Source organism: Stenella coeruleoalba (assembly GCF_951394435.1).
Source record: "Stenella coeruleoalba genome assembly, chromosome: 15".
In the NCBI taxonomy this organism is placed as follows: Eukaryota; Metazoa; Chordata; class Mammalia; order Artiodactyla; family Delphinidae; genus Stenella; species Stenella coeruleoalba.
Genome location: NC_137161.1, coordinates 46,647,330 through 46,673,893, shown reverse-complemented (window position 1 = coordinate 46,673,893; position 26,564 = coordinate 46,647,330). Strand labels below are relative to the sequence as shown.

Here is a 26,564-nt window from a genome sequence, read left to right as displayed (position 1 = left end):
TTTTCCTCTTTTGCCGTATCTGAAACCTGCCTGTACCTCAGGCCATTCGTTCAGATGCTGTGGCATCTGAGGGCAGGCCACGCCTAGAACCAGCCACACCTGTCAGAAAGGTTGGTTTGCTTCCTGCAGCAGACACAGGAAGCTCAGAATAATCAGTTGCTACAGAATATTAGCTGTGTCTTTCAGTATCTTAGGTCCCTTCTAAAAAATGTTTGCTGTTATCAAAGTTTATGGCTTTGTCTTACACATGATCTATTGCTAAGAATTGTTAATGCACATTTCCACTAATTCTAATTTGTCAGTGCTTGCCTGTTCACATTCTCTCTCAAAGAATATCTGATGGCAAACAGGATAGAGAAGCTCTTTGCTTGGGTTGAAAACAGTTGAAACTCCATTTGTCTGAAACACCCCAAGGGACACCATAGACACAGCCCCTCTTGCCCTCAATGGAAGCAGGACAGGTGGGGTGCTTTGGAGGGACATAGCTCTGTTCATAATTAGCAGTAACGGTTTTGCAGTAAGACATTTACCTATCACGCTCATCGAGGATGTTCTTTTTTTTTTTTTTGGCTGTGTCGGGTGTTAGTTGTGGCACGCAGATTTTTCGATGACGCATGTGGGATCTTTTGTTGCGGTGCGTGGGCTTCTCTCTAGTTGTGGCGCGTGGGCTCTGTAGTTGAGGCGGTGAGCTCAGTAGTTGTGGTGCGCGGGCTTAATTGCCCTGCGGCATGTGGGATCTTAGTTCCCTGACCACGGATCGAACCTGCATACCCTGCGTTGGAAGGAGGATTCTTTACCACTGGGCCACCAGGGAAGTCCCGAGGATATTCTGCTATGACTAGCTTGATCAATTTGCCCCCAGTTCCTTAAGGTGTTTCCTGATTTCAAGGCGCCACGAGTGTCTGGAACAGTGTGTCAAGGAATTCTATGAGGATTGACCAACTCCTTGCTCACACTGTTACCAATGTAGCAACAATTAAGTTCAATTTACAGAAACTATTTCTTGAGTGGGTGCTATTTGCTAAAATACCTATAACTCTTCAGGGGAGCCTGAAGAGTTACCCAACCTAAGGGAGAAAAAATTGTAAACAAGTATTGAAAAATGGAATGAGGACATAATAGGGGACTATGCCAGATGTCCCGGGGAGCTCGGAGACAATGCAGGTAATTCCAGGTAGGAGGTGGTTTTAGGAAAGATGAGACTCAGCCTTAAAGAATGAGGTGAGCAAGTGTAAGTACAAGTTCCCCAAACAGCTGTTTTGCCCATCTTGATTGGAGATATTGGGGAAGGTTTTTAAAAAGAACATGTAAGATTCCTTTTTTTAAAAAAATTTTTATTGGAGTATAGTTGATTTTAAATGTTATGTTAGTTTCTGCTGTACAGCAAAGTGAATCAATTATACATATATCCACTCTTTTTAAAATTCTTTTCCCATATAGGTCATTACATAGTGTTGAGAAGAGTTCCCTGTGCTATACAGTAGGTCCTTATTAGTTATCTATTTTACATATAGTAGTGTGTATAACGATTTCTTTTTTGATTAGCAAAGTAGAACATGTACATTGTGGAGAAAGCACAGTGCAAAAAATAAAAATAAGTATTACCATGAACCACCGCCTGAGACAGAGCCACTTCTGATTGCTTGTTGGCTCTTTTATTTCTTCGCCTGGGTGCATATCCTGCCAGTGTTTTCTGTGCGTCCAAGTGGTAGATCGTGCATGATTTTCGCTGACTTACGAGGGCGTTTTGGATCATCCTGGAAATGCACAGTGTGTCCTAGAAGTTGATTCCATCTTTGTCGGGGGGCTGGCGTCCCTGCCCACACTGCACTTGGGCACACAATTTTGACAGTGGCATCCTTTGGAGTTGGATCCATCTCGGCCTTTACAGACCCTGGCTGGCTGCTACATTGGTAGTTGACTCTGCCGCAAAACATCTGCTCGGTTAGATGCAGTGGTGATTTAGTTCAGCTCGGAGACAACAGCGGTGTGACCCAAAGGAGAGCTGCCTTTCCGTGAAACCCCGCACTGGCCGCAGCCCGGGCTCCAGGGTCAGCGGGCGAGACCCAGCCGGCCTGGCCCCTGCTCCTGCTTTCAGCTCCAAGCGTTCCCAGGACAACAGGTTCTTTGTTCCTTTCTTAGTTTTACAGGAACGAGTGAAGGCCCCTGGCAGCTCTGGCCCATATCTGCCCTTTTCATCTCTCACTGGAGAGATGACGGCAGGAAGTTCATAAGCAAAAAAAGTCACCAAATCCTTCTCCTCTCGTGAAAATGGCAGGGCCTCCTCCCCGAAGGGGAAATGTTCCCTTTTCTGTGCTGTTCTCTCCAACTGGTCCTCAGTAGATGAAGCCTTTTCACAAAAATCCTCCTACCACGTGCTTTCAGAAATCTCTTTGAGGAAGTTGAGGCCTCCTCCCCCAGAAAGCAGCAGCCCTTGAGGAATAAAGCCCGTGACCCAAAATCTGTTCATCTTTTTCCTTGCAGAGTTTAAGGGTACAAAAAGGCCTTGAGGAATGAAAATATCCATTTTCATGGTATAGGGAAACTGCACAGGTCAGGACTGGGCCCAGTTCTATCAATTTCTAGCGTTTTGACCTCAAAGAAGGCAATAAACTAAATAAATAAAGCCTGTGCTCTGCAACGGGAGAGGTCACAACAGTGAGAGGCCCGCGTACCGCAAAAAAAAAAAAAAAAAAAAAAATTTGGAACTGGTCCTTTTGCCAGAAATTTTTATTAGATGGATCTGTTTGGGATGAGCTGTTGTTTTCTCTGTCTCTACAGAGGAGTCTTTTTCTGCTAACATTTTTCTAGAACCTATTGATGTCCTGATTCATCTCCCACCAAGCCTGGCATCTTAGCCACTTCTTGGTATTTGGGGTGTGTTTGGATTCCTTCTGATACATCGGCAAGGATCTACTGCTCCAAGAGCAAGGCCAGGGTGGACGCAGGGCTCCGACTTCTGTCTGGTCCTTAATTCTGAAGACAACTCTGCACTGGCCTCTTGTAGCTGGAAGGCTGAGCCCTCTGGAGGGCCGTGTCCAGGTGCACCTTCCTTGCCATTGCAGCTGGTTCATCATGTGAAGAGGTTCTGTTAGGCTGGGGGGCAGCTGAAGGCTCAACACGGGCAGAACGAGGAAGGGAGTCTCCCCGAGAGGGAGGATATGCCTGGAAATTTCGACACAGAAACATCAGGAGAAGTAGCTTTCCATCCTTACTTTTTTCCATCTGGAGGTTGAGGATGGCGAGCACCAGAGTCCAGGTTGGGACTCGACCCTGATGATGGACGGGGGGCACCCCAGCTAGAGGCACCTGCTGGGAGCCATCCTCAGGAAGTCTCACTTTTTTTTTTTTTTTTGGCCGCACCACGTGGCTTGCGGGATCTTAGTTCCCCGACCAGGGACGGAACCCGGGCCCCCTGCTGTAGAAGCGCAGAGTCCTAACCACTGGGCCGCCACAGAATTCCCTGTAGAATAGTATTTGAATAGTCTAGAGTGAAAAGACATTGCCTTGTTTCTTTTTCTGAATTTCTAAAAATTAGGAGAGAATAAGAGACATCCTGGAAACTACTGAACAGAATCTACTCGTAGTTCTCAAGATGCTCCAGGCTCTTCTACTCAGCTCTTTTCGGATTTTGTTTGTTTTAGTAACAGATTCCTTTTTTCAACAAGAATCCGTCTCTAGAGACGGGGCAACTGAGACTGGAGGACAGGCAGTAATGGGCCCAAGCCTCACAGTTAGAAAGAGTCAACTGAGGCTTTGATCCAGGTCTGACTACAAATGCTCTTCCCCCAAAACCACTGAGGATCATGAGGCTTAGCGGACCCTAGGATCGGGGTCCACGTGCCTTCCAAAACATTGCATCTTGATATTGCCTCGTTCACATGTGTGGGAAGTGGGTGGGTTTGATTCTGAGTAAATGAGAATCCACAGATAAATGAATGGTACATCCCCAGGAGGTGTGTGCGTGAGGTTCTCACTTTGGGTTTTTCCTTTCCTTCACCAAAGGTAGCTTTCCTGCCAGGAGGATCTCTTGATGCCTCCTGTGCTCAACCAGCTGGGGCACATCCGGCCACTTTGGTTGGAATTCTAAGTCTCATCCCCAGCGGTGGGGAAGGCATTCTGTATCGGGGGGCCTTGATTGGAGAGCTTAGCACCAATGCCCTTTGTCTGGCAGGCGTGGAAGTGCAATTCTAGACCAAAACTCAGCAATGACTTTTACACTCAAAAGTCTACCCCTTGTTGCTCAAGGGAGGCTGGAGGGGGTGTCCATGAGGGAAACACACGAGCAGTGAGGACAGAGCCGCTAAAAGTTTGGATTTGTTGCCCTGGAAGGATTTGGGCTGCTTCTTTTCTTGCCCCAGACCCTGAGATGGCCAGAGGCCAGGGGGCTCTTGCTGGCTCTGGTGATTTTTTGCCACTGTAGGGGAGGAAAACTTTCCTTTCTACCCTCTAGCTTCTATATTGATCTAGTAATTAAATTGACATAAGACCTTAACAGGAGAAAAACAAATTTTGTACGTAACAGGGCCCTAAAGGCGTGAAGCCCAAAGACGGTCAGCAAACAAGGCTTCTGTGCCATCCTGAGCTAAGAAAGGGCTCAGGATCTCCTTCAAAGAGGAGAAGACAGTTCACAGGAAGGTGAGAGGAGCAGGTGTCGGTAAACAGGTGTCTGCGATGCAGAGAAGTCTTTCTATTATGGAAGGTCACCTTTGCCAGTAGCTCTCTTCCTGGCCAGGCCTCTATCCGAGTTCTTTCAAGCAGTTAAGGGGAAGGTGGCTCTCTCTGAGTCAGCTGGGCTGAGTCTTCAACTTGAAACAATCCACTTGCCAAAGTGGCGTATTTTGGGGTGGCGTATCTGCTTCCCCTCCCCACCCATTTCCTGGTAAACACAGAGACAAGAACCCTTTGTCTCCTGAGACAGGAACCAGTGGCCAGATTCTATTGTCGGGGCCTGGCTAGGGACAGGCCTGAGTCAGAGGATGTGCAGTGGGGACCCAGGCAGAAGCTATGGAGACCCAGGGTCCCCCACTTCTCTTTGCCCACTGAGCTTCTCCCCTTTCTCCGTCACAAGGAATCAACCTCCTACCCCATCCCTGTCATGCCCAGAGCAGGCATTTATTCCACGCCTCCCCAGGATTGGGCCTGAGTATGGCCAAGGGATGAAGTAAGGCTAGAAAGAGATACGTGTGATACAGAGTAAAATGGGGTGAGCGCCCCGGAGGCATATAAACAGTGGGTGAAGGAATTCAGCGCAGCTGCAGGGGCCCGGGGCGGGGTGGGGGGGCGCTGGGGACAGGATTTGAGCCTGGTTTTGACAGGCGGGTCGGAGTCAGTTATGGACACTCAAGAACAGCTTGAACGTGAGCAAGGAGGGGGCTGAGCAGGGGCAAATAGATGCTTGTCTCAGGATGACCTTCCCCCTTGAAACTAAGAGAAGGGTTTGTGAAGATGAATACGGGAAAAATATTCTCTTCTCATTTGAACTGTCTCGGCCCAAGCTTCATTGATTGTGCCATGATTTTTCACTTATTCATGTACCATCTTTACTCTTCATTTACCTCATGTTTTTCTTTAAATTGACTCACTTGTTACATTTATTTTAAAATAAATTTAATAAGTCAGTCATGAAAAGACAAGTGCCACATGATTCTACTTAGAGCTCAGGCTCAGTAGTTGTGGCGCACGAGCTCAGCTGCTCCGTGGCACGCGGGATCCTCCCGGACCAGGGCTTGAACCCGTGTCCCCTGCATTGGCAGGCGGATTCTTAACCACTGCGCCACCAGGGAGGTCCCTATATGAGGTATTTAGAGTCGTGAAATTCATAGGGACAGAAAGTAGAGGGTGGTTTCCAGGGACTAGGGGGAAGGGAGGAATGTGAGTTACTGTTTAACAGGTATAGAGCTTCAGATTTGCAAGAGGAAAACAGTTCTGAACATGAATGGCTTTATTGGACGATTCTCAAATCAGGAAGCATCCCATCTAGCCAAGAGAAAGGAACTCCCTAGAGCTGCAGAAAAGGAAAGGTTTTTTAAGGTAGAGAGGAAATGGAAACATGAAATTATTAGCAAGGAATTCGTTGTTTTTGGCAAGGTCACCCTCCTAAGGGAAAGGAAGGGGTCTCTCAGGCTGAATATCTTATTAGTGCTTGCAAGGAAATTTCAAGCTGGCTGGTCAAAGGTCACATTCCTGGGGAAGGTTGAAACCATACTTAGGTTAGGTAGTAAGTTTTGATGAGCTCAGCACAAGTGACTCCATTTGGGACCTGTTGTTTCTTTTTGAACAGTACTGATGGTTGTACAACAATACGAATGTATTTAATACCACTTAAAAATGGTTAGGATAGTAAGTTTTATGTCATGTGTCTTTTTCCACAATAAAAAATGGGGAAAAAAGTAAATATCCCCACCATAATTGGGAATTACACTAAATACATGTAACTATTATATTAAATACTGGACATTAAAATAAAAATTGTGCTTCCATGAACTACCTTAGTGTATCCAGCACTCTTTGGGAATTACTGTCAACTTTTAATAAACCACTGAAAAGTTATAAAATATCAAAATTAATCTATTCTATCCTACCAGGTAGGATTTTGTTTTGTTTTTGAGTTCTTCGCTTTGTAGCAGGACTGCAGCTCTCTATGTCAGGCAAATAGGCAATGAGATGAATCTTAAGCCATAATTAAGTCCTAGGAAAAGCAACTTGGAACCTTGGGCTCTTCTCTTGTTTGTTTTTGTTTTGTTTTAATGACGACGTTAGCATCTTATTGATAATAGTCAGCCCCATCTGTTTCTCTTGATTCATCCTCTGACTGTTTATTAGGCCTTTACAGTGTAAGTAAGGAAAAACGATTAGTTTTCTTAAAGGTCTGGAAGGTCCACTGGTGACCTTCAGGGAACCAGCCCTTGGGCTGCAGGAAGAGCTCTGTCTTCCCTGAGAGTTATCTTTGCTGGAAATCCAGGTAGGGCCTGGGAGGTAAGACCCAGGTAGAGCCTGTCTCTCACCCCTTCAGATCCCACGAGGCGGCCCTTGTAAATTACTCAGTCCCACATCCAACGCCAGGATTGGCCTGAAAAGAGCAGGCACGGCGGGCAGGGTACTGCTTCCACGAAGAGAACTGCCTTTTGTAAAGCCTGATAGAGGAGATCAAGGGTGGTGCGTGGGGCAAGGAATCGAGGAGTAGAGAAGAAGGAGACAAAGGCCGAAAGCTAAGGTGTACTTTAGGGGGTTTTGATAATCCTTCCTCCAAATAATCCTGCAGACTTAGTCATCCACATGTCTCCACATGACTCAACTTACAGGGCCCACTAGTTCTGTTAGTAGAGGCAAAGCAGAAAACCTAGTTAAAATATAAGGACGGCTTTTCCATGAAGGAGATTGCAAAGGTAGCAAATTCCAAGGTAGATGGGATAGGGTTTGTGCAAAGGTGCATTGCTCTCCTCCTTGCAAACACACAGAGCGAGCCAGGGAGCCATGGAATCTGGTTTGGGAGCCCACCTTATATATCTATCATATAATTACATAGATATAATTCCTCAGAGCACTTGCCATTCATTCTACGAGAGGTTTCCTCAAGTTGTTGATTGACTAAACCTGTCTCTTTTTTATTGAACTGGGATATAACACTCTGCTCTAGATAGGAAAAGTCTTAGCACATTTAAAATATTTAATTGAAATAGGTTTTGTCCTTAAAAAATAATCAAGTACGTCTTATCATAGGTGTTGATATAAATTATCCATTTAAAAAATGTAATTGTTCAGCTTCATGATGTGTTTCTAATGCACATAGGAAAGGTTTGGAGGGCTTTCTGTTTTTTTCTGTATACTTGTTTTGTCCCCGTGTCCTGACTGAGGACAGAGCCCTCCAGAGCACTGCACTCGTGCTGAGACCCATTCGCCAGATGGACGTGTGCCACCCTTGCTGAGAGTCACAATTGGGCATTTTGCCTTGTATCTAGTTCCCTTAAAGTTCATTTCTGCTATTCGACAGCTGAGCTAGGATTCTTGTATACAGAAGGTTGTCGACTGCACTGAAACAACTTCACGTCAAAGTTTCCCGTATTTTATGTATTGCTTTCTTAATTGCCTGTCTTTATTTGAAAAAAAAAGACTTAGCTGTTAAGTAATGTGTTGTTTGGGCTGGAGCCGGGGAGAGGGAGTGGTGTGTTGGGAGGGACAAGGGAGGCTTTCTGAATATACTTTGGTTTAGACCCTGGACCTTAGAAGCTGCCTCAGTGAACTGTGCCATCCTCTGGGGTTCTGGATTAGGAGGACAAGAAAGCATCCCTTGGGAACACTGCTGCAAGTTTGTGGTTTCTCTGAGCTGAATCTGATTCTGTGATCAGGTCTTTCCGCCCGTCCTGCATTAAGATGTGCGGGCTGCCATCACTTTTTCTTGCACCTGCCTAGGCTACCAACGCCTGGTGCCGGGAATGACGGGAATACAGCCAAGTGGAAAGGCCACTCACATCCCACACTCTGAAGAGTCTTAAATTGAGTGTGACCAGAATGTTAGAGAGCGCGGCTCCCGCCAGAGCCGGTGTAGTTGCCACCCATCTGCCGTCGAGCCCTGAGGCCCGGGTTGGTTGGAATGGGAGCACATACTGTCTGAGTTTTCCAGTGCTTTTTTCTCTGCCCCTGGAGGCACCTTAGGTGTGGGGGGCATTCTGTGCTTTGCCCAGTATTTTCACATGTAGGTGCGGGTCTCACTGAATCCATAATTGAACTTCATCTCCCCATGAAAGTGGGCCTAGACACTTGGAAATAGTAGTAATAGTTGAATAAATAAATGAATCCTATGCTCATAAAAGCCCAGTGAGATGCTATATATTTTCCCATCCCGTTTCCCCCAACCTATTATTTTAAGAAATTTCAAATTGCAGAAAAGTAGCAAGAAGAGTACTATTCACCCATACTCACCAGTTGTTGAAATGTTACCACATTTTCCTTACCTCTGTATTTTTCCCTTTTTTTGAGGGGGTGGAAGGGCATGAAGGGCTGATCATTTGGTACTTAATTTCTAACATTTTCACACTTTGCCTCTCTCATGCATCTTTTAAGAACAAGAACATTTTCCTACATAACCATAATAAAGCTAGCACAGTCAGGAGATTAAATATCAATAAAATGTTATCTAATATCTACCCTTTTCAGTTATTCCCAGTTGTTCTTTATAGCTGCTTTTTTTTTTTTTTTTTTTTTTTTTGCGGTACGCAGGCCTCTCACTGCTGTGGCCTCTCCCGTTGCGGAGCACAGACTCCAGACGCGCAGGCTCAGCAGCCATGGCTCACGGGCCCAGCCGCTCCGCGGCACGTGGGATCCTCCCGGACCGGGGCACGAACCCGCGTCCCCTGCATCGGCAGGCAGACTCTTAACCACTGCGCCACCAGGGAAACCCTATAGCTGCTTTTTATTCTGAGGCCGTATGTGATCAATTCTGTGCACTCAACATGGTTATCACATCTGTTTAGTCTCCTTTTATCTACAATAACCCACAGTTTCTTTTCTTTAAATAATCTTTCACCACACTGACATTTTGAAGAGTTCAGGCCAGTGGTTTTGCAGAAGTCCCTGAATTTGGATTTGTCTGTTTCCTCCCATGTGGATTCAGGTTAAATACATTTGGGGGCAGGAGGACTTGGAGGTGTTATAACCTTCTCAGAGCATCAGAGGTCAGAGGTACCATGTCAGGTGCTGGAGATGTTGACCCTGAGTGCTTGGTCAGGGAGATGTCTCCCAGGTTCCTCCACTGTCAGGGCATCTTCTCCTCTTCAGGATAAGGAATCCATGGGATAATATTTTAAGGCTCTGAACGTTCTGTTTCCTAAGTCTTTCATTAGCATCCATTCATGAGATGTTATTTGCCACTTTCAGACAAAGCTTAAAAAGGGAGCTGGCCAGGTCTCAGGCACCAGTCTTCCCACTGTGACCATCTCCTGAGTCTCCTACTCGGTGGTTTTTCTTTTATAAGCCACTCATCCTTTGCCCACCCTCACATCTGCATGCAGACATCTGTCTTAGAAATCATGGTTCTATTCATCTCATCAGGTTCTTTCTTGGGTTGGAGTCTCTAGAAACAGAGCCAGAGACAGGGCTTATAGGATGGGATGGGGAGGAAGCCAGGCAAAGATGTGGGGTCAGCAGGGGTGTCGCCTCTGCCTGACCCCGCAGGGAGCTCTGAAGTGGGACTAGCACCCCAGACGCGTCCCACTCATAGCAGCAGGGGCATGGATGCCTGGTTGGTAAAGGCGGTCTAGGCAGGCAGGGCGCCAACAGCATCCACTACAGTTTTAGTATCTCCCTCATTAGTTCTTTCCCAAGCCTTGTCCCCATAAGCAGGACAAGCGTGAGCTTAGTCATTTGCAAAGACAAGGTCTAATTTATGGTTGCTCCTTTATGAGACCCCATGAATCTTATTCACCGCCTTCCTGTCTGGGCCGTGGTTTTTATATTTTTTTCTTTTGCGGTACGCGGGCCTCTCACTGTTGTGGCCTCTCCCGTTGCGGAGCACAGGCTCCGGACGCACAGGCTCAGCAGCCATGGCTCACGGGCCCAGCCGCTCTGCGGCATGTGGGATCTTCCCAGACCGGGGCACGAACCCGTGTCCCGCATCGGCAGGCGGATTCCCAACCACTGCGCCACCAGGGAAGCCCTGGGCCGTGGTTTTTAAAGGTGAGGTCTGTTGTCAGAACGAAGTCTTTATAGCTTCTTTTTTTTTGGGGGGGGGGGTGTGGATCTCTCTCACTCTTATATTTCTTTTCTTTTTTTTTTTTTTACCATCTTTATTGGAGTGTAATTGCTTTACAGTGTTGTGTTAGTTTCTGCTGTGTAGCTTCTTAACAACTGGATGAGCAGGATGGGCCCTTCTAAGGAAGGAAGAAGTGTCAACTCTCAGCACGTGAGTGTCAGGATTGCTGTGTTACAGGTGGTAGAATTTGGTCTTGGTAAAATATCACCAACTTGAGATGACAGGCCTGAAATATAGCTTTATTAGAGTTCCCAGAACTCTTTCAATGGCTTGTTACCTGTCTCCCCTCCCCTCCAAAAAAAAAAAACCTAATTGGGTCTGAGTTCAAGTGCATATTTTGCTCTTAGGTCTCAAGCACGTGCTCCTCAGGTTCTGGGACTGGCAGCATCAGCGTTACCCCAGAACCTGCTACAAATGCAGAATCCTAGGCCTACTCCGGACCTGCACAATCAGAATATCTGGGGCTGAAACCAGGAAGTGTGGCTTCACACTCCCCAGGAGATTTCTCACCCAGGCTCAAGTGCTGATGCAAAGCAATGGTTGTAAACTTGGCTGTACCCTGGGGAACCTAAACCATTCTGATGTCTGCGTTCTGCCCCAAAGTGTCTGATTTATTGGATCTGGGGGTGCAGTCTAGCCATCACAAAACTTTAAACTCCCCAGGCGATTTTCATGGGCAGCCAGGGGTGAAAATCACTGCCATAAAGTTGCCTGCCTTACCTCATGGGAAAGGAATTTTAACACCAGCTTCATTTTGAAGAGTTTGTTCCTAGAGCTGCAAAGATTCACTTCAAAATACCCGGAGGCCCTGGAATGGCATTTCCAGAATGAGGAACTGCCCTCTCTGGGCACAGATGGTCCCATCTGGAAAACTGCAGCAGCGGTAAAGAAAAACACTTACATATCTGAGAGCAGAGGAAATGTAAATCTTGAATGGGAACACGAGATTCTTTAGATCTGGAGCGAGTCAAGAGGTGATGGAGAGGGTGTGGGGAGGGGGGGTCTCTGGCGGCCCTCGTGCTGTCATCGTGGGGGGCTGTTTCTGAGCCTGCATGCCCCAAAATGTTCACTTAGGTGGGCTTCCTCTTAGGGGTGGAGTGGTCCACGTGGGGGTGACACACTTCCTTTCCCTCCCTCCCCTTCATTCAGACCCACCACCTGTCTTCCTCACTGGTAAAGCCTTCCTCCAGGCCATACATTTGTGTCTCTTTGGGTGCAGACATTTGAAGATGGTGTGTACCCCACCTGAACTCGGCTGTGCAGACATGGATGGTCAGGCCTGGTGGTCCCACTGGCTGTTCCAGGGCCATGTTGATGACCAGCTCATGGAGAGCTCTGAGCGTGGTAGAGGGGAAGACACCCCAGAGCTTAAGCAGCCTTGGGCAGGGGTCTCCACCCTCTCTTGACAGAGGCCTGCCCTTGGGCAGGCTCCTCAAGGAAGGAAAGAGCCTCCTCTGGTTCTCTTTTAGAAAACTGGGATCCTGGCCCCTCCTTTCAGGGCTACCGTGAAGAAGGGATGAGAAAATATTGATAAAGGTTGGGCCAACAGTAGGCACCACTTGATACAAGCCTTCCCGTGTGCATGATCTCAGCTGTTACTTGCAAAGTTGGAGGAACACCAGACCTCTGGAATTTCTACCTCTGCCATTTCATGGTTGTTTATTACTCTGGACAGCTCGGGAGCTTCTTGGGGCTCAGTTTCCTCATTTGTAGAATGGGGATTAAATACTCAATAGCAGGGGTAGGGTTGGGTGCCAAGGGAAATGATGGACAGCAATATGGTATCTTTTTTTATAAATTTATTTAGTTTTGGCTGCATTGGGTCTTTGTTGCTGCATGCGGCCTTTCTCTAGTTGTGGCGAGCGGGGGCTACTCTTGGCCACGGTGCACGGGCTTCTCACTGCGGTGGCTTCTCTTGTTGCAGAGCACGGGCTCTAGGCGCGCGGGCTTCAGTAGTTGTGGCTCGCGGGCTCTAGAGCGCAGGCTCAGTAGTTGTGGCGCACGGGCTTAAGCTGCTCCGTGGCATGTGGGATCTTCCCGGACCAGGGCTCGAACCCGTGTCCCCTGCATTGGCAGGCGGATTCTTAACCACTGCACCACCAGGGAAGTCCAATTTTTTTTCTTTTTTTTTTTTTGAGATTTCATCACATGCCATGCAGTTCTGTGGTTTTCAGTATTTCATGAAGTTGTACAGCCGTGAGCTCACTTCATTCCAGAGCAGTTTCGTTACCTCGAAAGAACCTCCACTCCCATGAGCGGTCATGAGATACCCCACGCCACTCCCCATCCCCCAGCAGCCACTAATCTTTCTGTCCCTATGTTTTTCCCTAACCCAGATATTTCATATAAGTAGAATCAGTACACTATTGTGTCGGGCTTCTTTCACTGAGCGTGGGGTCTTCAAGGTTTATTCATTTCGTAGCATGGACCAGTGCCTCATTCATAAAAAGAATGAATGACTCTAATGGCTGAATCAAATTCCATTGTATGGATAGACCACGTTTAATTTATCCATTCTCTAGTTGATGGAGATTCGGGATGTTTCCACTGTATGTATGGCAATTATGAATAATGTTCATACGGTTTTATGAATAGCACAACACACCATTCACCTGTGGTTTTCTATTGGAAATAATATAGTAAAAGGAAAACGAAAGTGCCTGGCAAGAAATGAAATGCAGTTCTTTGGGTTCAAAATGAGTGTGCGTGAGTGTGAGTGTTTGTCTTTGCTTTTAGCGCTTGCCTGGTCATGCTCTTGATTTCACGGTTACCATACGGAATTGAGCGTGTTTGGCTCAAAGTTAGAAATGTTCTATGGCAGAAGACAGAGTAAACAGCATTTAGGATGTTTAGAACCTTGTGAAAACTGGGTTAGAAGTAGAAGGTTGGGTGTGTTGAGTGTTGTTGAGTACTGTCTGTAACGTTAGAGATAAAGAGTGAACTAGAACTGTGTGTCTGCCCCCGGAAAGCTTTCAGTCTGGAGGGGAAGGCAAAGGAGATGGTGATGACAGGACAGCCCCATCAAGGAGACCGAGAGATGCTGTCCTTGTGTGGGGGATTGTGCCGCAGCCGTTTGACCCCTGCCAATTCTCTCTCCTAGCATGGTGAGACACAAGGACGATGGCTACTCCGAGGAAAAGGATGTGAAGACCTGTCCCCGGGACTCTGGCTACGACAGCCTGTCCAACAGGCTCAGCATCTTGGACCGGCTCCTGCACACCCACCCCATATGGCTGCAGCTGGGTCTGAGCGAAGACGAGGCGGCAGGAGTCCTACGGGCACAGCCTCCGGGGGTAAGACTCAGAAGCGGGAAAGCAGGTGGAGGTGGGCAGGGCTGCCGCTTCCTTAAAGAGAAAGACGTGGACTTCCAGAGAGCTCTTCCCAGCCTGCAGGGAGCACGGTTCCCAGTGTGTACCTCGTTACACTGCAGAGAAGTTCTGGAGGCAGCTCCCAGGAACAGAGCCCTTCGTGATTTGCCTTTCTGCCTTCCTCTGCCCGGTGACCATGTGTACCCAGGTCTGCAGGGTAACCGGGCGCCGGGGTCCTGAGGACGGGCCGTTGGCTGGAGGCCCTGGGCCTGCCTTCTGGAGATATGACGTTGGGGATGAGTCTGGTTGTGGGGTCCTCAGTTGCCCCTGTGGTTTTCCTTTCAGCATGAGCCTGGGAACCCTGCCAGGGCCCAACCATCCAACATGGGACCCAGTCTTCAAAAGTTCCATGTCCATAGCCTTGTCTGCTCTGGCTGTCAATGTGATCTTCCTTTCCTTGGATTGTCTCAGGGACAAATCAAAGTCCAGTTGGGTTTTTTCAGCTCCCCCCTACCCAAGCCCAGTCTCATCTTACTCAAGCCCACTCCATGACGCTAGAGAAGTTTCTCAGAAAATGTTATTCAGTGATGGGTAGGTATTTCCTGTGCTGTCTGTCATGGTAGCCGCTTGCCTCATGTAGCTATTTAAATTACATTAATAAAATAGAATAAAAAATTCGGTTCCTCTGTGGCATTAGCCACATTTTAAGGGCTCCCTAGTCCCAGGGGTTGGTGGCTACCATATCGGATGGATAGCTCAAAGTAGTGAACATTTCCACCATCATAGAAAGTTCTACTGGACAGCGCTTGTGTACAATGTCTACTTCCAAAACAAGGATAAATACAGTAAATCACAGATAAAATAATACTGGAAACAACACATAACAAGAGATAGAAACTAAGAAATAGATGGAGAGGCAAGGAGAAAATTCCTTCCGTAGCTGGCTGAAGAATGTTGTAACAGTTGGGCACAAAAATAAACTTTTAAGTTTCCTATCAGCCAGAGCTTGTCAGTGATCACTTTTTGACTTGTAAGTGAGTCTTTGTTTCTCATCTGACAGAAGCAGACAGGACTAAGTCCTCTGTTGGGACACACTCAGGGTGACAAGTGCAGTATTGGATCATCTCTGCAGAGAATTCCTTGGCCAGCGTGCCGGGTTGTTGCCCTTGGTTTTGGTCTATATGATCAGGACCCCCTTCTGTGAGGCCCCCACTTTTTTCAGGCTGAGTTGTCTGCTCCTGTATTTCTGCAAAAAATTCTAAAGAGGGAGGTTGCCATGTTGCTAGGCAACAGTTCCCCTCCCTGCCCGTCCCAGTTCCTGGAGTCAGGCACGTCCATTCCTGCTGAGACCTGATGGGGAACGAGTCAGGCAGAAGGTTCTCCACCTACCTGAGCCCTGGGCAGGACCTGCCTGACGGCGTGGGGCAGGCCGAGGGTGGGGTGAGGACGCGAGAGGCCACGGTTCACCAGGAGAAGTGAGGCTGCTGAAGAGAAAGAAGGGCAGGTGTGTGAAGGAGAGAGATTTGCAAGAGCAGCTCTGGTGGCATCTGGTCCTTCGGCTGCCACCATCCCTGACTCATCTACAGCCTAAGACAGTGGCTGGCAAACTGTTTCTATAAAGAGTCGGAGTATCACTATTTGGGGCTTTGTAGCGCACACAGTCTCTGTCACAGCCACTCAACTCTGCCATCGTAGGGCAGCCATAGCCATAGACAGTACGTAAACCAAGAAGCAAGGCTGTATGTCAGTAACACTGTGTTCGTGAAAGCAAGCAGCAGGATGGATTTGGTCTGTAGGCCAAGCTTTACCAACTGTTGACCTAAGGTTTCAGACGTTCAGGAGATACAGCTTAGAGGTTGTGCCCTCCCTGACCCCAAGGCTCAAGGAGATCCCACCTCCCTAAGGGAGCGATACTTCTTTCCACCCACCAGCAGCTACCTCCCACCAGTACTTTGGGGCTTTTACTCAACCCGATAGCACTGAGGAAACACCTGCTTAAGCTTCAGGGTGACCCAGAGCCATTGACTCCCAGAGCTGGCAAATTCTTTGGCTGCCTCCCTATGGGTGCTGGGAAAAAAGAGGGAACTTAAGATCTTCCTGTCTCCTTACCAGATACCCAATTCCCATTACCCCTCCACCCCCAAAAATCATCTTAGGAGCTATTGACTGGACATCGAGAAAGAAATGAAGATTAGGTGGAAAAAATAAAAGGCTTTAGAAAAGCAGGAGAGAGTAGGTATCCAAATGCAGAGGAAAGAGATGTAGGTAAAGAAACAGGACAGGATGGGATCCTTGGAGAAGGCTCATGTACCCCAGGAAGGAACAAGGACGCAGCGGATCACCACACTGCAAGCTCCAAGGAGTGCCATTTGATTTGTTGTCTAAATAGGTGGCGCCCCCTGGAGTTGTGCAGTGCATGGCCTGCACAGAGCAGTACACGGCATACTCGCCTCTGCAGTGACAGAGGCTAGGATGGTCTCCTGAGATCAGCACCGGGGGTTGGGTGGGTTTAAACATACATCTAGGGCTTCCCTGGTGGCGCAGTGGTTGGGAGTCCACCTGCCGATGCAGGGGACGCGGGTTCGTGCCCCGGTCTGGGAAGATCCCACATGCCGCGGAGCGGCTGGGCCCGTGAGCCATGGCCACTGAGCCTGCGCGTCCGGAGCCTGTGCTCCGCAACGGGAGAGGCCACAACAGTGAGAGGCGCGTGTAACGCAAAAAAAAACAAAAAAAAAACATACATCTAAAGACATTATTTGGAACTGGAGGGAGCTGTCACAAAGTGAAGCGAGTCAGGAGTAAAGTTAGGACCGCCACCTCAGTGTTGGCTGTGGCGAACCTCAGAGCCCAGCTACCTGTCTCCCGGGGGAAGTTGCCCTTTTCAGCTCCAGCAGATGTGGCCATGCCTGGTCTTGCCTTATCATCCCATTCTCCAAGAGAAGCTAGACATTCGGATTTTAATGTGAAAAACAAAACACCTTGTGCTTTTTCACTGTTGGCAGCAAATTCAGATTTCTATCTTAAATACACCCATAAGCCAAATTAGCCAAAGAACCTCTAATTCACCACCTATGGCTTAGCCGTGTTACCTGTGTCTAGAAATTTAGGGTTCGTCAACCAGGATGCCTTTATCAGACACGGGCTAGAGAATATGTACCGTGAGCTGTAAAGCAGTCACCAGGCTGAAAATGCTGTTGCAGACTTAGCCTCACGGAGAAGGTTCTGGCAAAGGGAAAGTGGGATTCTCCTGAGGCCAGTTACCCAAGAAGGGCACCTGTGGCCTGTCTGCTCATCACCCCTTTCCATGGCAGTAGTGTTCTGCCTTAAGCCGTGTAGCTCGGCTACAAGAGGGGCTCCACTCATGGGTGCTGGGTATGCAGGTTATCACATGCCCAGGTCCCAGCCTTTGAGATGTTTCCTAAGCTTGAACTTTTTTTTCCCTCCCCTAGATCTTCCTGGTTCGTAAATCCACCAAAATGCAGAAGAAAGTCCTCTCCCTTCGCCTGCCCTGTGAATTTGGAGCCCCACTCAAGGAATTTGCCATCAAGGAAAGCACATACAGTAAGTGGTCATCGGGTGGTTGGGTCCCGGTGACACGGGGGCCTGGGGTCTTTGAGCCAGTAGAATAGGAGAGAGCCCGCACTTTGAGACGAACAGACGTGGGTCTGTGTCCCAGCGCTATCGCTTGTCCCAGGATGACTGGGCAGGTAACCTGCCCTAGGAGCCTCGGTTTTCTTATCTGTATAGCGACATCTGTACGGTGTTAACAGTTCAGTTAAACAACCTGTGTGCAAGGTTCGCATTCTGCTGCCTGGCATACAGCAGGGGCCTAACAGAGGCTGGTTTCCTCGCCCTCTTCCCAGTTATGCAGGGCGCGGCCCCCAGGTTTGCTGATGACTGAGCTGCAGGGTGGGCTGCACCGCTGAGCCTTTTTATGGGCTCTCACGCCAAAGAGTGTGTCTGCACAGCTCTGTGAATAGTCCTTGAGGGGCTATGTTCCCTCTAGGCCATCGCTGTTCAGTGTGCCATGAAAGGCAGCTGATCGTAGGCAGAATCTAGCCCTTTGGAAAAAATGGACCGGCTGAAGTTTTGGAGGGATCGTGGTCAGGAGTGTCGGTTTCTTTCTGCCGAACCATGGTCATTGGAAATCTGAAATCTTGGAGGGCCAAGTTTTCAATGGGAAAGGGAGCAAACAGTCCTGATGTCCTGACAGGCTCCCAGCCGCCATCAGAAGATGGACCTACGCCCCCAAGGGGGAGGCTTCACCGAGCCACAGGTGAGCAAGCTGAGGTGTGAAGGCGAGTTTGGATGCTGGTCAACTGTCCAATAAGATGACGGAGACCAGGTTCTCGTTATAACCTGAGCGAGCCTCAGTCCCTGCCTTGGAAGGAGCCGAAGGTCCTGAGACCAATTTCAGGGCAGATCCTGGCTTCCACTCAGCCCAGAGTTCATAGTCTTGCTGAGCCCAAGAGTCGTTAACTGGGTCTGGAGGAGGTGTTTCTGGAGCAGCCTCTGTGATGTATGACTGGCCTCAGGTCCCATGATGTTTTCCCTCCAGGCCTCTCCCAAGGCCCCTGGCTTCAGGGAAAAGCTTCCACGTGCAAAATCATCTGAGCCGTCACTGAACCTGGCTAATGATCCCTGGTTTATTTACGTTAGGAGGGAATCAGAAGGTAGATTTCAAACCCACCATCTGAAAGGCAATGAATTAAATATTAAATGAAGAAAGGTGGTTCTGAGTTGGCTTTTGAAGCTCAGCTAGCCAAGAAGTGATACATCCAAGTGGTTTTTTTTTTTTTTAATTATATATTTACTTTTGGCTGCATTGCGTCTTCGTTGCTGCGCGCGGGCTTTCTCTAGTTGCGGCGAGCAGGGCCTACTCTTCGTTGCGGTGCGCGGGCTTCTTATTGCGGTGGCTTCTCTTGTTGCAGAGCATGGGCGCTAGGCGCGCGGGCTTCAGTTAGTTCTGGCACACGGGCTCAGTAGTTGTTGCTCACGGGCTCTAGGGTGCAGGTTCAGTAGTTGTGGCGCACGGGCTTAGTGGCTCCATGGCATGTGGGATCTTCCCGGACCCATGTTCCCTGCATTGGCAGGAGGATTCTTAACCACTGCACCACCAAGGAAGTCCCCTAAGTGGTTTTTAAATACCTTCTAACAGCCAAAGTTAACCATGATAAGTTAGCCTGCAAATCCCTCCTTCCCCTCCTGCAATAAGTACAGTTAGTGTTTGTACTTTAAACTTTACTTGTTGTTCACCTGAGGTCCCTCCCTGGCTGAACAATTTCCTCCCTATTTTGTAAAGACTTTTATCACTTCCCTAGTCCTCTCCAGGTGACTTAAAGTGGCTGAAAGAGCTAGTCTGAGCAAAGAATTAACCTGCCTATAACTGATTACCACAAGGCCTCAGTCACACCAGGATGGCCCCTTCCTGGCCAGGGTCTACCTTCTCTGCAAATTGAGGTGCACTGAGAGAGGAAGGGCTGGCTTTAAAAACATAGATATTTTATCATAACATCTGGACAGTGTGTTTCATAATAAGTACCACCTCATATCTGTGTAGATTTCTTTCACACGTTACTCCATTTTTTTTTAATGTTCATTTATTTACTTATTTGGTTGCGTCGGCTCCTTAGTTGTGGTATGCGGACTCTTAGTTGCGGCATGTGTGTGGGATCTAATTCCCTGACCAGGGATTGAACCTGGGCCCCCTGCATTGGGAACGTGGAGTCTTACCCACTGGACCACCAGGGAAGACCCTAAGTTACTACATTTGTTAAAAAATTGCACTTCCCACTACTATCCTTCTGGGAGACAAGGGAAGTACAGTTATTGTCCATTTTACAGATGAGAAAACCGAGGCTCAGAGAGGTTAACCTACCCCAAGTCCATTCCCTTTTACTTAACTCACAAAACTGTGGTGTACATGTGTGTGTGTTTCTGTTTCTGTGTCTGTCTGTCTGTCGCTCATGGTATATGTGTGGAGGTATAGATGTGTTTTGGGTGCTACAGAAATAGTAAGTGAAATAATACAATGTAAGCAAGTAATAAGCAAAATAAATGAGGCTATGGAAGGGAGAGAAACTCGTCTGATTGAGGAAATGAGGAAATCTTCACACAGCTGAGGCTCTTTGGAATGTTGCTGGAAGAATGGCTGCAGGGGTGGCATTTCAGCAAAGAGGGACTGAGGAGTGGTTGGCAAATACATGAATTTTTGAAGTCAAGCCACTCTCTGTTCCATCAACTAGAAGATGTATGAAATGGCGCACCGACTTGACAGAATATTTCTTGCACGCTTGCACGCTTGGTGGTGGTGGTGGGAGTGGGTAGGGGCTAAATTAATTTTAGAATCTTTCCTACAGAGTTGACCTCAAAGCTGATTTATGAGAATCACGTGTTATCCTCCAAGCCTCGAGCTCCTTCTCTGCCTTGTGTCTGTACCAGAAGTGGCCCGTTTTGGCAAAGAGGATTGTGACCCAGGAGGTCCAGCCCGAGAGGGTCAAGGGCCGGTGGGGCCTTGGCGTCCCCCAAGCCCTGTCTCCTGATGGCCTCTCACTCCTGCCCGTCTGGCCCCTGGACCCTGCCCAGCTTTGCATCCCAAACTTTAGCTGTGTCATTTGAGTCTGCGCTGGTCTGTTTACCAGGCACTGGAGCACGTGCTCCAATGAGTCAGGGGCCAGACTTCTAGGCCCCCAGCCCCTCCCCTGGCCTGTGTCTGGCGGCCGCACAGCTGGTTCCCGTCAGCCGTGTGAGAGTTGGTCAGGGAGCACAGGGATGCTCCTGCCCTCGCAGCAGGCAACATCCAGCACTGAGGGCCTTTCCTTTCCCAGGATGCTCAGGGACACTCAGCTGGTTTCCAAACTCTCTCTTTTCCAGCCTTTTCCCTGGAAGGCTCAGGAATCAGTTTTGCGGATTTATTCCGGCTCATTGCTTTCTACTGCATCAGCAGGTAAGGCTCTTCGTCTCCCGATTTCAAGCCCCTGCTTGGCGTGTGCGCTATCACCGGCCCCCGGGTTTCTTGATGCGTCCCAGGCGCAGGGCTCTGGAAGGCTTGTCACCTATTGAATGTCCCTGGAAGGATTGGCCCCTGAGGTGAAAGGGTCACCAGGCCCCCTGTACCAGGCTTAAGATCAGAATAACTAGCCCAGCCCCTCTAAGTGTAAAATAACACACACATGCAGAAAGGGGCCCGTGATGCAAGCGTGTAACATTTAAAGGTCCCTGATAATGTTTCTGAAAAACCCCCAGTGGATGCAGTTCATCTAGAAATGTGGTTCCTTCAACCAGTCCATAAATCTTGCATCGCTCTCCTTCAGGCCTGCTGGGTACCCCTGTCTTTTTTGTAACTAAAGGGACTGTTTCAGTCTACATGAAGCCAAGCCCCAAATCCCGATGTTAAAAAGTGTCAGGGGAGTGCAAGCTGGGGAAGGCTTTCTTCTTTCTTTTCTGTGAGCCATCCCAGTTTCTCAAGTCAAGGGTTCTTTCCACGAATGAGGCTCAAAACTCATTGTCTGCAGAGGTCGATGTTGCCTCCCCTCAGGTCGCCTGGCTCAGTTGGCCTCCTTGGTTCTTCTTGTGCATCCGTCACAGCCGATAGAGCAGAGACGGGCTAGATCCTTGGGGGTTGGGGGGAAGGTAGGCACCAAGCTGTCCACTCCTGGAGGTCCCCAGGCCAGGCCAGCCGAAGCTGCGGTCAGTGGCCTGATGGGGGAGGGCACTTCCAGAGGGGGAGCCCAGCGGGAGGAAGTGGGGGGCTTCCTCCAGAATGGGACCAGAGCGCTGTGAGTGCCCTGCAGGGGCCGCCACCTGCCAGGGTGTGGGCAGGAGCCCTCACCTGTGTGAGGAAGTCTGCCCAAATCGAGGAGGCCAGTGCAGAAGCCCTCACATCCCCAGGCATGCACACCTGCGCTGGCATGAGCCCGGCAGCCCCTGGGAGTGACTGTCAACCCTGGTATGTCGGTCAGACATACTACAAACTACACGTTATAGTTTGCTCCTTGATGAACCTGCTGTTGTTGTGAAAGATCATCCCACCTATAAAACAGGATTTGGCAGCCATGCACGAAAGGTACCATCTCTCCCTTCAGTGGTCACTGTCAACTAAGTGTCGCTGTCTGGAGTCGCTTGGTGACTGAAGGGGACCGAGTACCTAGAAGGCTTGGTGACCCACAAAGCATGATGCCAACACAAGATGCTCCCAGGCAAAGCCCTACGTTGACATTTTGAGATTAATAGTCAGTCTCCTCCTCTTTAGAGATATGACATATAGAGTAAAAAAATATTAAAAAAATAAATCTAACTTATGCATGCATTAAAGCTCTTGAGTGAAACGTTTATACAGAAGATGGCTTTATTTTGTCTGTTATGCAAGTTTTAGAACCAGGGTTAGGTGAGAAGGAGGCGCCCCCTCTTGTGTGTGTGTGTGTGAGTGAGAGAGAGAGAGAGAGAGAGAGAGAGAGAGAGAGGAGAGGCTGTGTCACGCCCTTGGCTGGCACGGCGGGAGAGTATTCACGCACAACATCTAATTTTCTAGTAGATCAAAGCCTAAAACCACCCATTAGTGAATGACGGGTGTGGTTTCCTGTCATCTCTGTCATTAAGAAAACCCAAACCAATTATGCAATATTTAGGCTCTAGGTACTGCATTGGACAAAGTAAAACCTTAAAATAAACGTAGGTTGGTTTTGTTATGTGTGGCTTTCCTCCCAATTGCCTAAAGAAAGTAGGTTTTCATTAAGTGGGTACAGCCATGGAAATACAGATTTGCATGATGCTTTGACGTTACAAAATTCTGGTCTCAATAGTCTTCATTTAACATCATAATCAGGGCCATGGCCTCTCCTGGGTCCGGCAGCAGCTCTTACACAAACGCTGCATCCCCTGACGCTCCACCTGCTTCATCCAGAACAGAGGCAAGTGGACGAGGTGCTCACAATGGGGACAGACGAAAGGGTCTCCTGGAAGCAGGAGGCGACCTGGGCTTAATACCCCAGGAAAGAGGAGCCTCCCGACTGCCAACTCCTAGCAGTTATGTGAGCCCTCGTGTTTTGCTCTTTCCATCGACCTGACTAATTTGTTATTCATTGTCAACAGCCTCAAGGGTTCCAAAAGTCTCCAGTCATCCAGATTTAATCTGATTCAGCCTACAGTGTTGCCCAATGTTACCTTAAACGACTAGTTGTTTGGTATAGTTATTTTCTTCAGTGGAAACGTTCAGGTCATCTTGTGTTGACAGAACACAGGCAGGAGCTCCGAACTTTGTCCTCACTTTCTCCACCCCAGCCCTGGGGGGGGCGGGGGTGGGGTCTCCTTGCTGTTCTTCATACATGCCAGACCCTCTCCCACCCCAGGGCCTTTGCACCTGCTGCTCCTTCTGCCTGGAATGTTCTTTCCCTCATAGTTTACTTCCTGGCCACCTTTAGATCTTCAGTCAAATGCTACCTGCTCAGGGGGCCTTCCCTGGCCAACTCTCACACTTGAACCCTCTTTATTTTTCCCCTTTTGTGCTTTACTTTTATCCATGGGGCACATCCCCTTCCCGTGTATTCTATGAATTGCTTTATTGTTCTCTGTCTGCTGGCGTCCGCTGGAGTGAAGCTCTGTGCAGGTGGGGACTTTGTCTGTTTTGTTCCCAGCACCTGGCACATCATAGATGACCATAGACTTTGCTGGATGGATGAATGAATTCTTTCTTTGTAACACCAGTACCACCACTGAAAAAAATAAGTCCTTTTCTGATAGGTCACCCTTGTCATTGCATATTCATTCATCCATTTATTCAAAACACATTCTCTCCCTATCTGTGTCAGGCAAGGCCCTGTGCTGAGCCCCGTGAGGATTTCATCAGTGCTTAGAGCATGATCCTAACCCTTGTGCATGAAGATGAACAAGTGCTTTTGAAGTCTGCCTCTGCCCTTTCGGAGAAAGCAGGAGGTCATGGTGGCGACGCTATGCCCTGGCCGCAGCAGGACCCTGGTGCCAGCCCAGCTCCTTCCTCTTGGGTCTGCTGGTCTGTGATGCTGCAGTGCATTTGTTTCCTGGTCTACACATGGCGTGATGCTGCTTGGGGGAAGTGTTGTCACATGAGGTCCTTTAGATTTGCCTTTCTGCTCAAAGCATGGCCCAGGGTCGGGGAGCTTGACAGAAACGCCCAACCTCTGGCCTCCCCCAGACCTGCTGAGTCAGAGTGCAGCCTCACAAGACCCCCCAGAGATTCAGGTGCACATTACAGTTAGAGAAGCACTACCTGAAGACTCAAGAGGGAGTTTTGTCCCCAGCACACAAAGGACAATACATGGGCTGTAGCCGGAACACGTCACAAATAAAACCAACAGACATTCATTGAGAATCTGCCGTGCCCAACGCAGTGGGGTAATACATTTTGGTTTAGGATCACACATTCCTGCCCGGGGAGTCGGGGCCCAACATTCAGAGCATCTAGCAAATCAGTACCTAAGGTGTTATTTATGTGATGGATCCACCAACATAGTTAGCGATCCTGATATTAACTCTAGATACGGCTTAGCTGCCCAGGAAGGCAATTTGGTCCTCGCTGCAAATACTGAAACCATGTGGGCTTGTCTCTCAGCCTGTCCTGCGTGTGTTAACACAGGCAGGAGTAGTGATCCCACAGTCCTATCAGTAAAGACGAGTCTGGTTGGGTATGCTGTGATGTCTGGGCCATCTGAAATAGTTTAAGCTATAGACAAACAACAGGGACCTACTGTGTAGCACAGGGAACTATATTCAGTGTCTTGTAATAACCTATAATGGAAAAGAATATATATGTATAAAACTGAATCACTTTGCTGTATACCTGAAACACTGTAAGTCAACTATACTTCAATTAAAAAATAAAACAAAAATAAATAGTTTAAGCTAAAACATCTCTAGGATGGAAATGAAAGCAAGAGACAGAACAAGACATGTAATTACATGTATTCTCTCTTTTGAAAAATCAGGGACGTCCTGCCGTTTACCTTGAAGTTGCCTTATGCCATTTCAACAGCCAAGACTGAGGCTCAGCTTGAAGAACTAGCCCAACTGGGACTAAGTAAGTGGGTGCCCCTGCCCGGTTTCTCTTGATGTGAAAGCATGGAGCAGAGCCAATGGCAGACGATACATCGTTGCATCAAAAAGCAACCCTCATCTCCATGGTAGAACTCCATGAGGCCCTGAGTCACACCTTCTGAGAGTCTTTTTCTAAGTCAAACGTCCAACCCGCTCTCAGAGGCAGGTGCCGAGTTTGCCTGAGTAGCCCACGAATTCTCCCCAGCATCTCCCGTCGATGAGTTTGAGCTCCCCAAAATGTCCAAGTCTTAAGATAAGGTGAACCTCTGTCATGGGTCCTGCCCTTCTGTGGCATCTTGCTGGGGAAAGGCCGTGCCTGACGGACGGGGAAAGCCAGTGCAGGCACCTCGTGTGCATGAGTTTTATTCTAGAGGAACACACGGTATTGATGGCATTTCTGTGCTTTGAGGAATTTGACAGCGCAGGCTTCCAGAGTAACATCTGTCTCAGTTCCTCTCTTGCTCGGTTCCGGCCCTGGTGTTCTGGGCCATGTCCCTTACGCCGCCGTGTATCCTCACTCCGGCCAGCTGGGCGCTCGCTTCCCCTCCTGCCCTTTGCCAATGCCCCTCAACCCAGCCCCGTGGTGGACGGTGGATGGCAGGGGCTCAGGACACACCACTCTCCCAGTGTCACTTCTTGGTTCTGTTGCCCTGGGGAACCCGTGTGGGTTTAACTTTCACAAAAAATGTTTTCCTCCTCGATGGGAAGGGGGAATTCTCTTAAGATTTGGGGGCTTCAGTCTTCAGATAGATGAACAACCAGGCCGTAGTATTTGAGTTTATATACCAGTATATAGTATTTGAGTTTGGGATTCTGAAGTGCAACTACCAGGATTCCAAGGACCTAAGAAACTGTCATACTTGACCCAGCAAATAAGAAATATATGTGTCCCTCCTTTGGCCAGTTTGCCCCTAAATCTCAAGAACTTGTTCTGAAGCGGGTACCGTTGCCAAGAGAGCCTACAAAACGCATAGAGAAGCCCGGAGGTGGATTCACATTCCCCTCCGAAACTTGGTTTCCAAAGAATTGCCACATGCATCTGAGGCCTGTCTGATGGGCAGCTGGGTTTCAGGATTGGGAAATAGAATCCAGGTAAAAATATCAGGGCCGCATAAATGTGCCTGCTGAAAAGTCACACCATCTCTGCCCCCGAGCTTTACACACCTTTGGAGAGAGTTTAAAACATTTCCTGAATTTAAGATCAGATCCTCCACTAGATTATAGGCCTCTTCAGGACAGGCGCCAGGTCTCCGTTTCCTCTGGTGACCTCCATCCCCAGGACTCCTGGTTCAGGGGTCAGCCTGCTGTGTGTGCCTCGTGCCAGGGCTCCAGGACCGCAGTATCAGGGACAGCACTCGTGCCCTGCAGAGATCGAAGCAGAAAGAGCTCGCTCTGGTGGCCGCTCACCGGAGGCAAATAAGGTCTCCTTCATAGATATT

The 26,564-nt window shown here is 48.6% G+C and overlaps 1 protein-coding gene across 4 annotated transcripts in view; it reads left to right on the top strand.

Annotated features, from left to right (window-relative positions):
* The window catches only part of RIN2 (Ras and Rab interactor 2), a 238,423-nt gene that overhangs the window by 181,025 nt on the left and 30,834 nt on the right, over positions 1 to 26,564 (top strand). For all 4 annotated transcript variants that reach the window (XM_079944032.1, XM_079944030.1, XM_079944029.1 and 1 more), the window contains 4 exons: positions 13,851 to 14,043; positions 17,508 to 17,619; positions 20,932 to 21,004; positions 25,017 to 25,108. In XM_079944032.1, the coding sequence (XP_079800158.1) occupies positions 13,851 to 14,043; positions 17,508 to 17,619; positions 20,932 to 21,004; positions 25,017 to 25,108 (470 nt within the window). The remainder of the gene's footprint in view (positions 1 to 13,850; positions 14,044 to 17,507; positions 17,620 to 20,931; positions 21,005 to 25,016; positions 25,109 to 26,564) is intronic.